Here is a 13455-nt window from a genome sequence, read left to right on the forward strand (position 1 = left end):
GCGATGAGCTAAACCTGCATAAACATCCTAATCGGGTAATATTCTGGTTTAGGAAAATGAGAATATTTAAGCATATAAGCATATTAGAATTTGATTAAAAACTAATTTAAGGTAAAATACAATAAAGTAATCATAAGCTCATTAAATTTCTATACAAAAGTATTGTAAGGAATCTTTTTTTTTTTATTTTTTTCAATTCATCTTAATGCAGTTTGAAATGAAGAATTAATATCACCTTTATCCAAAGCAGCTCTTTTAATAGGTCTTTGAGAAACATTTTCCTTTGGTGCAAGTCTTTTCCTATAATTCTTATCATCCATTCTCTTCTTTTCTGTAACATTATTTGGCAATACAATTTTAGGTAATGAGGATCTATCAAAATCATCTTGTTCAACAGTTTCTCTTGTTGTATGTTCACCATATGGTGATTCTCCATTATTGAAAATACCAGTCCCATCAATAATATGAACTTTAAAAGCTAATCTTTCCTTTTTATTATTATCATTAAACAACATTATTTCATCATTATTATAAACAAGTGCCTTTTTACCACGTCCAATTTTTGTTCCATTAATATAACATGCATTTGTACTAAAATCGATTAACCAAATATCTTCCAACCCTTGTGCAGGACTTTCATAAAGACTCATACCAACAGGATGTCTCTTCTTAGTAAAAGCACAATGGATTTTTGATAAACGATCTTGTGCTATAGTTTCATGACATACTGCATTTCTTCCTATAACATATGGACTAACACCTTGAGGTATGAAAATTTCTTTATGATTAACACTTTTCGATGTAGGAGTCAAAGTTAATGAAGTACCTGGTGGATATTTTGTAGCAGTAGAAGACGCAGTTGCTTCAGAAGTTTTCTTCTCTATTGTTTGAGGTGTTTCAGGTTTTATTATATCTTGACCTTTAACTGGTGTATTATTGACATTACCGTTCTCTATAAGTGAAGTTCTATCAAATGAATTGTCTTCTGTGAATGATTTATTTGTAATTTGTGCAGTTTTCTGTTGAGATGCTTGAGATGCTTGAGAAGGTTGGGAAGTATCATCTTTTTGTTGTTGAGGTTTTTTATTCTTATTATTATTTGGCGGTGCAGGTATTTTGAAAACAGGTTCATCGGAAATGTCTTTGTTTAATTCAAGATTTGCATCATCAACTTGTAATTTTTCAACTTCTAATCTATGTTGTTGAGATTGAGATTGTGATAAAGAAATTTGTGATAATTGTTGTGAAGAGCTTAAAATCCATGGATGTGATAATGCAGCAGATGCTGTGATTCTTTTTCTTGGATCAGTTTGTAATAACGAATCAAGAAAGCTTCGAGCTTCTTTAGAAACTCCAGCTTCTTTCAATGGTGGTTCATGATAAGTTCCTTGTTGGATTTGTTTATACAATTGATCTTGTGTACTACCACTAAATGGTAAATGTGCAGTTAAAATAACATAAACCAAGCATCCTAAAGACCACATATCAACTAATGATGAATACTTATTATCATCTGTAACTTTTGATAATCTACCATCTATAACTTCAGGTGCAACATAAGCTAAAGTACCACAAAAAGTTTTCATAAATGTACCATTATCAGAGATTTTCGCCAAACCAAAATCTGTAATCTTAACCATGACAGGATCATCTTGTGCAATCAGAATATTATCAGGTTTCAGATCTCTATGTGATATTTCTAATGAATGAACATATTTAACAGCTTGTAAAATTTGTTTTGTAATTTCTTTACCAGCTTCTTCACCAACTGCACCATGAGCAGCAACAAAATCCATAAGATCACCACCTGGAACAAATTCCATGACAAGATAATAACTATCATCATCTTCATAAAAACCTCGTAGTCTAACAATCCCTGGATGATCTAATCTTCTCAAAATTTCTAATTCTCTACTAACACCATCTGTATTCCCCATGATTTTTCTTTTGGATATGATTTTAACTGCATATGTTTTCCCCGTTGCTCTTTCCACAGCTTTTTTAACAATTGCAAAAGCACCTTGACCTATAACTTCATCCTTTATCGAAAATTCTTTATTTATACCTTCATCAATTCTTGTACTTGAATTTTGAATACTAGAAGCTTTTGGAAAGAAGACAATAAATCTAACAACATCTTTAGCAACACCAATCCCTACTGAAACTTCATCACCTTGACTCAATATATAATTTTGACCTTTGACTAATCTTGAATTATTAACATAAGTACCATTTGTTGATAAATCTTGAATCAATACATTTGAATCGCCACTCCATATCTTGAAATGTTTATTGCTTAATCTTGTTGTATTTGTATAAGTGATATCACAAGCAGCATTTCTACCGAAGTACCATTCTTTCAACCCATTTCTTTTAATTTTCAAATCAACATTATTTAATTGACCTGTAGTACAAATCAAACGACATATCGTACCATCCTCTAAACTTTCTTGAGTCAAATGATCAAAAGCAGCTTGTGTTGCCTGCGTAGGCTGGGTTGGTTGTGTCGGCACTTCCATTGATGTATGCTGACCCAGCAGATTCAATCCTGCAATTGTTGAATACTTTTAAAATCAAAACAATCAGATCAAAAATATGCTTATTCATTACAAATTCTCTTCTCTGTATTTTTCTTGAATTTTTCGTACGCGTAAATCTTTGGAAAATCGCGAATTATTTTAGAAGCGCGTTTGGTACGGGTAAATGAAATTGAGATGATCGATTTATTTAACCGAAACAATAGAAATTATAATCACTGCTACAAAAATTGATAGATAAGCTATAAATCATTAAATAAAAGTCAATTATACATCTTGAGCTTTTGCAACCTCTTCCTGTATATATTTCAAAACTTTTGGATAGTGTCTTTCCCCAACTTTAGGATGAGATTTTATTCTATTTAAGAAAACACTATAACCAACAGGTTTAGTTTCATCAACCTGGAATTGGAAACCAATCTTATTCTTGGTTCTTTTGGCATCCCTTTGCTTCACAAGTTCTTTAGCTTTTTCAGCAACTTCAATAGATGATTTTTTAGATTCAATATTGATTGTTTGGAAAAATGAAATTGATAAACGATCACCTTCACCTGGAACTGGTGTTAATACTCTATGAACTGTCGACACAGCAACACCTTGAGTTATGAATTCCAATGTCATACCGACAACAAACACTAAAGTATTATCCTTTGGTGGGACATCGATCCAATTCCCGTTGAAATCTTTAACTTGTAATGAGTTATGATGACTTGCCTGATAAATAAATGTTAAGAAATCATTATCACGATGTTCACCAACACCTTGATTCAATTTAGTTTTATATTCAGTATCTTTGAATTCTTTTTCAACATCAGCAACTTGATCTTTTAAATTATCCAAATCTGGATATTTGATAATTTTCAATTTTGCCTGTTGAATTTCTTTGAAAAATGCAGTTAATGCACCATATTCAACTCCGAGAGCTTCTTCAACCCAATGTGTGAAAGTTCTTGCAAGTTGTGATAATTCATCAATATAATCAGAGACTATTGGTTGAAAATTTGGTAAATGTTTTTCTGATGGCCATAAATTTGGTCCTTCAATATTCTTGTATAGTTCATCATCATTATTAATCACAGGTTCAGGTAGTTCAGTAGCAAATTCAACTTGTTCTCTCCAGTCAACATTAGCAGCTGTTATTTCATCACCAAGACCATTATATCCTAAGAAATGTTTTGAATTAACCATAGCAACTTTTTTCTTTTCTTCTAATGGTATATCAAAGAACTTTAATGATTCATTTTTAACATCTTTGAATTTTTGAACATCAAATGGTGGGTTACTCAAATAGAAAAACCCATAATTAAACAAGTTATCTCTTAATTCATCCAAAAATTCACCTTTGGTACTTGGATTCAAAGCTTTACTCAAATCAAGAGTTGGTAAACTATTTGGAGATTCCCCAGATGACACTTTCAACTCGGAGAATTTCTCTGTTATATCAGGATTAGTCATTTTTTGTTGTCAATTGATTCTTCAGGTTGAAAATTGGCCTTGGCTTTAAAGTTAGAGATGTGTACCTATATTTATATTTGGACATATGAAGCTGATTAAGAGTGAAATCATTCGATTATATTATGTAAATGTTTAAATAAACTGTGGCTCTTTATTACTTTTTACTTTTTACTTACAAATCGCGACTTTCCGTGACTCTGAGAAATTCGGCTCGGCAGAAGTTCAAACAATTATAAATAGTAGATGGAAAATTGATTGCAAATTGGTGATCGTCGAAATCACATCTTTACGACTCATGGGAGTTTGATTACATCAGTTTGAAGCTTTAGTTCAACAGCTAAAGTTCTCTCACAAGACATTTTGTTATTTTATTAATATAACTCTCTTGAATCACCTCATTGCACAATTCAATTTTTTCTCTGAATATTTATAATGCTCTCATTCACTGAAACTATCTCCATGTAATTTTCTTACTTAAATCCCCATTTTCTGGGGATCTAAACAAAGGATGAGGATATTAATACGATAGCTGCTCACAGAGTTAATAATACTGGCTGAAACAAATCAAATACTTCAGTATAATACTTAACAATCATGAGTGATATTTATTGTACAATTCACGAGCTTACAACTCCAGTTAGGAAGACACAAATCAAAACACAAACCTCAGCTCCAAACCAAAAAGGAAACTAATGATCAAATACAAAGATTTATTAGTAGATCTAATTTGCACCACTATACTCGACCATTTTCGAAAAGTGCTTCAGAGTTCAGCTTTATGAAATTAACACATGTATTATTGTTGTTGATCCTAGGTTTCAGATATCATGAATCTGTTCTTGATTTATATTTCACATACCCAATTCAATATATGATCCACTGATGCAAAAATATACTGCAGAACATATGGCAATTTGCTGATACCACATATATTAATTGGTTATAAGTTATAAGTCGTCAGCTAATTGGTCATTGGTCATTTTGAGCAAGCTAATTTGCTAGCTCTAGCACAAACATAGGAGCTATAGCAGTAATTAAATTACCCAGTTTTATATAGATTTTATAGCATAAGTGATGACTATTAATATATTGCTTTCTTTTGTTTCGTATTACAATTTACCATCGATCCATCATGCATCATTTGTCTTTATGATCGATAAGTACACGACTTTTGACCATTCTGGCTTGTTGTCACGTATTCTGTACCATGATTTTCTGTTGGTGCATTTTTATAATATGGGTCTAATTCTCTCTTAAACTGGCTCAAAGCTTGATATTTTCTGTTTAGCAACTGACATGTTTTGTAAACTATAATGAAGCATATAAGAATGATGATGTTTTCTTCCCTTTCTTTAATTTTTTATAATCGTACTTCCATAGACTATATATAATTTTCTTCGTTGCATATATATCCACATATCAAGACGCTAATTAGTATATATAATTTCGACACGTTTGATCGTATAATAGATTGAAAGCAAATTAAAGATATATATAAACCACATTGAAATTTGTTGATTAAGCTTTCAATTACATAATGTCAGATCAAATATTGAAACCAACAAAAATTGCCAGGGTTATGGACATTTTACTTAAAGTTGTATCTGTTGAAAAGGTTGCACATGTATTGAGTCGCCTAACTGGATCCAAGAAATTCAATTTTAGAGAACCAGATAAAAAGGGAGTTACTGATCTCGTGGAATTTTACTACAGATGGACTATACAGTGGCAGTTTGAAAGACTTGTTACATGGAAGATCAAAAAGCTTGGAGTTTTAATCAACTTTCATCTTATAAAAAGAGTATCTGATATAAGTACTAAAATCATTGATAAACTTCAAGTTTCCAGTTTTCCAAACTTATTTACTTTTTTAAGAAGCTTTAAAATTAGCAGATATGGAACTTCAATAACCCCTGTTACAGGATTTAAATCATGCTTTCCAATTGAAATATGGTCCTTGATAGTTGATTTTGGAGCTGACCCTGGTAACCTCTTAAGAGTTAACAAAGAATTATTCGGAACATTTGCTCCAAGACTATACAGATCTATTCATATAGACATTGTTCTAAGTTCATTGGATCCTTTGAAGCTGTACTATGGTCATTATGTGAAGCATGGTGGTACTTATCCTTATCAGACTTCTGATTTTTACAAACTTTATGAAAGGTATCAGAACTCAGGAAGTTTTGACTATGAATTCTTGGATACAGTTCATAGAAATTCCAAGAACAACACGACAAAATCATTCATCATAAACGATAAAGGTGTCAAAGTCTATATTGAAACTAGAATAATAAAAAAATTCTGCAAAGTTTTATTATTTTATGAAAATGTTCTTATTAATGAATCATCAATTATGAAGAAATTCATTAAAGAGCTCTCGGGCAATATTTTGGTGCTTAATGGAATGAAATGTTTGCTTGAATCTCTAGAAGTAAATCAAACAATTCAAAGTATGTCACAAGATAAAAATTTGAAAGTGATAAGGTGTAAAACTGAGCCTTTAGATACATTTGAGCACTGTTTATGTTATGAAACTTATATTGAAAGAGATAAAAGCTTTATCTGGGAAGAGTCTTGGTATTTAGAAAAGTATGAGCGTTGCGCGCAGCCATTCGCTTCCTCACTTTTTCCAGATAGTGTCTTTTTTAAGGAACTATTGATTTTAGGTGTCATATTTGATCAATTCAAAAGCTTTGAAAACAGAAGAATGTTTTCTTTGATTCAGGTTTCGAGAGAATTACAAATATTGGACCCATTCAAATACTGGAATTCAACTTTAGATAGACCTATTTACAAAAAGAAAGGTCCCGCTCGTCTAAAAGGGCCAGGGACAATAAAAATAGAAAACAGAACGTTCTTCACAAAAGCCACTACAATTGGATTTTTGTCAGGATTAATGAAAGCTTTTTCTTCTAAGATTAATGACTCTAAAATTGATAGTAACTCAAGCTTATTCATCACTGGTTTGGTACTCAATCCTGACGTGAATCAAGATGCAAGAGAAGTTGGAGCAAAGGTTACTTTTGATACGTATTCTATTATCATCAACAAGGCGAAATGAGTCTGTGTATAAATTCCCTGCCTCATGGTTTCAATGCTTTTAATAAAATATACGAGCTAACACACACATACGTTGTATATGCAAACAATATCAGACGTAATTGCTAAAACTACAACGGCATCTTGTATACATATAGACCCGTTTTTAATTGGTGGTTACGTTGTTTGTTAAATTTTGTATGTCTCTTCTATTTGAAGATTAAATCTTCAGCGGCTATAATAATGAACTAATCTCTACAGATGAACTGAAGGATACTGATTAAGTATATGAATGTCGTATCTCTTTCTTATGCATTGACCGTGAATTAGTTCTGCATTAAACATCAACCGCTGTATTGAGCTATCACTTTCAGCTTGTAGTTACAAAGGTATCACTTTTCATTAAGAGGTAATCTGGGACGAAGCTATTTTTTTTGTGTTTTTGTTTTTGTGTATATAGCAGAATTGGTCAACTTTTCGAAAAAAACCTACAACACACAATATACAATAGCGCTTGTTTTATTCTATCCACTAGATTCAGGTCAATAAATCTAATTAACTAAATATGACAATTAGAGAAACATTGAAAAGATTTTCTTTTAGAAGATCCAGTAAACTTGAAACTGTTAATTCTGATGGCACCAACGATATTTTAGCTAGTAACAAGAAAAAAAATGGGATTGGTACTGGTAAGACTTTAAAGAAAACATTTAAACCACATTTATCTTCAAGTTCTATTGCATCAGACTCAAATATTACAAACCCTTCAATTCCACCAGCAAAAATTAAAGTCAATTCCAATACTGATACAAGGTTCCATCCATCAGATTCAAATGTTAAAAGCCCTTTAATTTCACCAGCAGGTTTATCATCAAAGAGTTATGGTTTTCAAGAACCATATAGAGTCAATTCCAATGCTGATACAAGGTTCCATCCATCAGATTCAAATGTTAAAAGCCCTTTAATTTCACCAGCAGGTTTATCATCAAAGAGTTATGGTTTTAAAGAGCCATATAGAGTCAATTCCAATGCTGATACCAGGTTCCATCCATCAGATTCAAATGTTAAAAGCCCTTTAATTTCACCAGCAGGTTTATCATCAAAGAGTTATGGTTTTGAAGAACCATATAGAGTCAATTCCAATGCTGATACCAATAAGAACTTTTTATCTAGATTCAAATTTATAAAGAAATTGTTTAACAAAAAAGAAGATACCACAATAGCAAATTCAGGTTCAACAACTGAAGACAATGAAACAATTGACACACCAACTGAGCTTTCAGCTCAATTAATAATGGAAGATTTAAAACTGATAAATGAACAATCATACGTCAATAACAACTTAGGTAATTATTCCATGGACCACTTGACACAAAATTCCAACAACAAAGATTTGACCACGAGAGCAAAAGAAGTGTCAATGTCCCAAAACCAAAAAGATGACCAAGATAATATTATAGTTAAAGATGAATATCGAATGGATTTAATAGTTTATGTCTCTTCAAAACAACCACGTGAATATAGAATAGTCAAAGAAGCCTTCTACAATGACTTTCACATTATCCAAAAGAATGTTGAACCTGGTCTTAATATAAGCAACCAAAGAAGGGATGAAATTGCGGATAATATATCTGATGTTTTGGTGAATCGTATAGAATTTGATGCCAAAACGGATCAATTGACAGTCAAAACGTGGTTATTCGATTTTATTATCGCTTACTTGAAGGATGCTACTTGCCCATCCTGATGTTGATGCAGGTGGTATTTCATTGGTGGTTGGTCTTTTTCTGTAGTTGCTGATAATATCCCAATGAATATGTTATGTTATAAAATTTTACCCCTTGTAATCTTGTAGAATCAATTGAAATCCCGCGAATTTTGATATAGTACACAACTTAATTACACTATAACTTAATAATCAAAATCCTCATTAGAAAAGCATTCATGTGTTCCCATCAACAACTATTCACAAAAATCTACAAAGAATATTTCTCATGTAAGAATATAGATTAAATCTGGAGCTATAAATATGAGATAATTGGACAATTGGGTTGAACTTGTTCTTCATGTCTGATAATACAGGAAGTTTCATGAAATATCACATTTGGAACTTAATTCTCGTTTGATTGGTCAAATTGCTAATGTAGTCTAGCCAAATGTATCACTGTTATCTCAAAGTAATCAATTGTGCCAGGAATTTAAATAAATGAACCAATCTAAATTGGAAAAGTCCCAAACCCCATAAGCTTTTCATTCACAATTCAAATCGTCGTGTAACTTTATATTGGTTCATCTTGATATGATGGTCTATACCTTCCCATTAACATACAACCTTTTAAATCTCCCTACTTCGGATGCTTCTTCTTTCAACAATATATCAAATATCTTAACATCACCATCAACAGATCCCAAGATAACAGTTGAACCGTTTTTATCAAATGAAAATTTATTCAATAATTTACCAAAACTTATTTTTAAAATTGGAATAACTGAATCAACACTTAAATCTAACAATTCAAAAACATTTCCATGTATAAAAGCTAATTGTGTAGAATGACCATTTCTCCAACTTGCTTGTGGAATTGCATTATTTCTGTAAATGGTCAATAATGGAGATTCTGGTTGATTAACATCCCATAACGATACTGTCCAGTCAAAAGAACTCGATATAAATAAATTTGTGAATTCATCTGAATGATTTAATGAGGTAATGGGACCTTTGTGCTTATGATAAATCTTATCATAACGATTATCAGGGTTTCCAATAACTTCATTATCAAATCTCTTGACTCTATAGATATTACCATCTTCACAACCGACAATTAGAAAACCATGATCATTGGGCAAATTTATAACAGAAGTTGGTGAAAGTTCATCAAATCTCAATGATAATGATTTGGGTGATTTCAAGTCAATTGGAGGTGAAATTGGTTTTGATAACATGGATGTTGTCCAAGTACATATTCTACCATCAGTTGATGCCGATATCAAAGTACCATTGTTTTCATTTGTTTGATTTAATGAGAGCACAGGATATGAATGATTCATTGGATTTGTCGATGATACAAGGTATGGTAGTTTTGAGTCTGATTCCAAATTCCAGCTGAACAATTTACCATTATAACCTGTTCCGAAAATAATGTTTGATTTAAAATGTGAAAATTGGATATTAACTATAGCTGTTGAAGTGTTAAAGTTGTATTCAAATTTTTTGAAATTTGTGTTGTATACCCATACTGATTTCCCACATGATATCAATATTAACTCTGGGAAGAAATTGGATGTATCAATTGCAAAAATACCCTGGTCAAATTTTAAAGACGCTAATTCCTGATAATATGCAGCTTCAGTCTGTGTTTCTTGGTTTGTATCTTTGTATGTCTTGAGAATATCTTTCTCTTCGTCAATGACCCTGTTAATTATTTTGAATGATTTATTGAAGAAGCTTGTCAACAGTGATTCGTCAACATTTACAACGGTGTCAATTTGATCATCTTGTGTCAAATTTTCAGACGGTATATCTTCAGAAGTTTCCGTTACTGTGCCTTCAATAGCTTTCTCATCCAATTCTTTTGGTTCATTTTCGGCTTCATTGTCACTAGGTTCAATCAATTGATGCGTTTGGACACTCTTATTGTATGTGATCTTTTCAGGTTTCTTCACTTCTTGGATCTCATTCGTCTGGATAGAAATTGACTTATAAACAGCAGTTTTCTTTATTGAGCCAGAATTAGCGTCTCCATTAGCCTCTATCGACCCTGAGCTTGATGGAGCTGAGGATGGTACTCTATCACCAACCAACTTGCCAACCAAACTATTGATATCTTCTTCTTTAGCGCCTTCATTAACAGTGGTGGATTGACTTTGGCTCTGCTCCTTCTGTTTCTCCTCACGCTGCCTCCTGAGCTCCTGGAGCCTCTGTCTCTTTGCCTCTAGCTCCTCTCTTCTACTAGACATCCTGTCTATGACCTTTGACTCTCCAATTGGACCTTGATCTTTGGTTATCAAATCTTCAACTTTACTTGTTGATGTTTTTTCGTTATTGTTTTCAAAATGATCAAAGCCTGGTAACAACACGACTTTTTTCATATGTTAAGTTTTATAAGACGCGAAACTGGTTCTACCTTCATGGCGTTGGACTTTTGACGTGATCATGAAGAAAGTTATTACTATATACAAGCTGGAAAAGGAAAGATAACAGAACTCCAATTCAAACACTAAAACCTATATTTTTATTACTTATTAAATAATCTTATAAAAACTCAATTGAAAACTTAAATAAAAACCACTATAAAAAGAGAACCCCAATCAAACAATATCTTCATTTGATCTAAATTTAGATTCAACTGGGGTCTTAACTTCAGTTGACTTCTTTGATGATTTCTTACCAAATGAAAATTTAGCATCATGTTGTAACCAGTATAAAAACATCATTGAAGCAACATTAAAAAGAATATAAACCCAAAACAACCCAAAATTTCTCCAATATTGAGTATATTTAATACCTCTAGTTGCAACATAAGCATCTTGGGAATCAAATTGACAGTAACCACATTCATCTGTAGCATTTGGATCAACCAAATAACCGCCTCTCGTTGACATGAAATCTGAAACATATTCACCACATGTTTGACCTTGTGGTGGTGAGAAATAAGCCAATTCATTCTTAGAACATTTAAGTTCTTTACCATGAACTATTGTTGCAGTTAAACTTTGAATAGCATATGTAATTGGAGAAACCTTATACATAAATGTCCAAAATCCTGGCATAATGGATACTGGTTGTAAAACACCTGCAAATGAAAACATGAAAACTGTGACAACTGAACTTAATGCAGCAGCTGCTTGAACATCTGGTGAAAAATAATAGAGATCAACTGCAAAAGTCGGAACATAAATTTGGTATATGATACTTGACATCAAATAAAACTCACCAGCTAATCTTGAGTTTTGATAAACTCTTAATGGCCAATAGGAGCAGAAGAAATAAATTGTAGCACCAATAATGTTATATGGAATCTCAACTAAAATCTGCGAAATCATCAAAACACTCCAATGAAATGTATTACTCATTCTTTCTCTAGTTCATAAACAATTCTAGATCTCTCACATCTTTCTTGAATCTGATTTATTATTGGGTTTGAAAGAACAACAGCTAAGAAGGCAACAAATAATGAATTTTGAGAACCAATCACTGAATTTGGTAAGTCCCAGAATGTAAATCCGATAAATAAACCACCAATTGTGAATAATGCCCATTTAGCCATAATGTACATTGGATCACGATAAAATTGTAAGTTGGTTCTGAAAAGAACATATTTCAATTGTGAAAACCATGAAGTTGCATAAGTTGAACGTAAGTATTTGTCATCGTTTTCAAGGATAGGTTTATTTTTGGTCCTTTCAATACCTTCTCTTTGAATGACATCAATTTCATTAGCAGTCTTAACAAATTCTGGTGATTTCTCCCACTTTTCATACCAATCTTCATTCACAATAGCGGTCGCACCAGCACCAATAGATTCTAAAATGTATTCAGCTGGATTTTCATCCTCTCCACATGTTCTTGCACCATTATGTTCGACATAGCTTAGCAAGGTTTTTGACCTCTCACCAATATCTCCAAAATAAACAGTTTGACCACCTTTTTTCAATAATAACAAACGATCAAATTGTTCAAACAAAGTAGCTGAAGGTTGATGAATGGTACACAAAATAGCCTGACCAGCCTCGGCTAAGTGTCTTAAGACTTGAACAACAGCCCATGATGATTGAGAATCTAAACCTGAAGAAGGTTCATCCAAGAATAACAATAATGATGGTTTGGCAACTAGCTCAACACCAATTGATAATTTCTTGCGTTTAACCCATTACCAATTTGACCAACAATAGCATCAGCATATATCTCCATATCCAAAATCTTGATGATTTTTTCAACATATTCTAATTTTTCGCAATCTGGAATATTGGATGGTCTTCTTAATCTAGCAGCAAAGATCAATGATTCTCTAACAGTCAATTCATCAAGGTGTAAATCTTGTTGTTGAACATAACCAGTTCTCTTTTTGAAAGTACCATCGATTGGTGCACCATTAACCAACATATCCCCAGTCACAATACCAGTGTCGACTCTTTGAGATAAGACATTTAACAAAGTAGTTTTCCCAGCACCTGATTCACCCATTAACGCAACTAATTGACCAGGTTTGATATAACCTTGAACGTTATCCAACAATTTTCTTTCAGAGCCATCCTTTAAGCTGATAGTATAATCCAAGTTCTTCCAACTGAAGGTATCTGAGGATCCTAAATTTTCATCCTGGAAGTAGTTCTTCTTAGACGATTTGGCGCGAACTAATGTGTCCTCTGAAGATTTACCATTATTTGCTTCTAAATCATCAGTTGAAGCTTCACTTTGTGG

At 32.4% G+C, this 13455-nt stretch overlaps 6 protein-coding genes across 6 annotated transcripts; 2 read left to right on the plus strand and 4 right to left on the minus strand.

Moving 5' to 3' along the window:
* Positions 1-197: 197 nt before the first annotated feature.
* RAD53 (serine/threonine/tyrosine protein kinase RAD53) lies at positions 198-2519 on the minus strand (the record flags this gene model as incomplete). Its single annotated transcript, XM_011276417.1, has 1 exon — positions 198-2519. The coding sequence occupies one exon, from the start codon at positions 2517-2519 to the stop codon at positions 198-200; it is 2322 nt and encodes a 773-aa protein (XP_011274719.1).
* A 285-nt stretch (positions 2520-2804) lies between these two features.
* On the minus strand, positions 2805-3992 carry BN7_2991 (1-aminocyclopropane-1-carboxylate oxidase 3; the record flags this gene model as incomplete). The annotated part of the gene is made up of 1 exon (XM_011276418.1): positions 2805-3992. The coding sequence occupies one exon, from the start codon at positions 3990-3992 to the stop codon at positions 2805-2807; it is 1188 nt and encodes a 395-aa protein (XP_011274720.1).
* A 1537-nt stretch (positions 3993-5529) lies between these two features.
* BN7_2992 (uncharacterized protein) lies at positions 5530-7056 on the plus strand (the record flags this gene model as incomplete). Its single annotated transcript, XM_011276419.1, has 1 exon — positions 5530-7056. One exon carries the CDS (start codon positions 5530-5532, stop codon positions 7054-7056), a length of 1527 nt encoding a protein of 508 aa, XP_011274721.1.
* A 543-nt stretch (positions 7057-7599) lies between these two features.
* BN7_2993 (Mineralocorticoid receptor) lies at positions 7600-8781 on the plus strand (the record flags this gene model as incomplete). Its single annotated transcript, XM_011276420.1, has 1 exon — positions 7600-8781. The coding sequence occupies one exon, from the start codon at positions 7600-7602 to the stop codon at positions 8779-8781; it is 1182 nt and encodes a 393-aa protein (XP_011274722.1).
* Positions 8782-9341: 560 nt separating this feature from the next.
* Positions 9342-11123, minus strand: BN7_2994 (dynein intermediate chain; the record flags this gene model as incomplete). The annotated part of the gene is made up of 1 exon (XM_011276421.1): positions 9342-11123. One exon carries the CDS (start codon positions 11121-11123, stop codon positions 9342-9344), a length of 1782 nt encoding a protein of 593 aa, XP_011274723.1.
* Positions 11124-11342: 219 nt separating this feature from the next.
* BN7_2995 (Pleiotropic ABC efflux transporter) lies at positions 11343-12077 on the minus strand (the record flags this gene model as incomplete). Its single annotated transcript, XM_011276422.1, has 1 exon — positions 11343-12077. One exon carries the CDS (start codon positions 12075-12077, stop codon positions 11343-11345), a length of 735 nt encoding a protein of 244 aa, XP_011274724.1.
* Between the last annotated feature and the right edge of the window lie 1378 nt (positions 12078-13455).

Source organism: Wickerhamomyces ciferrii, contig 00078 (genome assembly GCF_000313485.1).
Source record: "Wickerhamomyces ciferrii WGS project CAIF00000000 data, strain NRRL Y-1031 F-60-10, contig 00078, whole genome shotgun sequence".
Taxonomy (NCBI): domain Eukaryota; kingdom Fungi; phylum Ascomycota; class Saccharomycetes; order Phaffomycetales; family Wickerhamomycetaceae; genus Hansenula; species Hansenula ciferrii.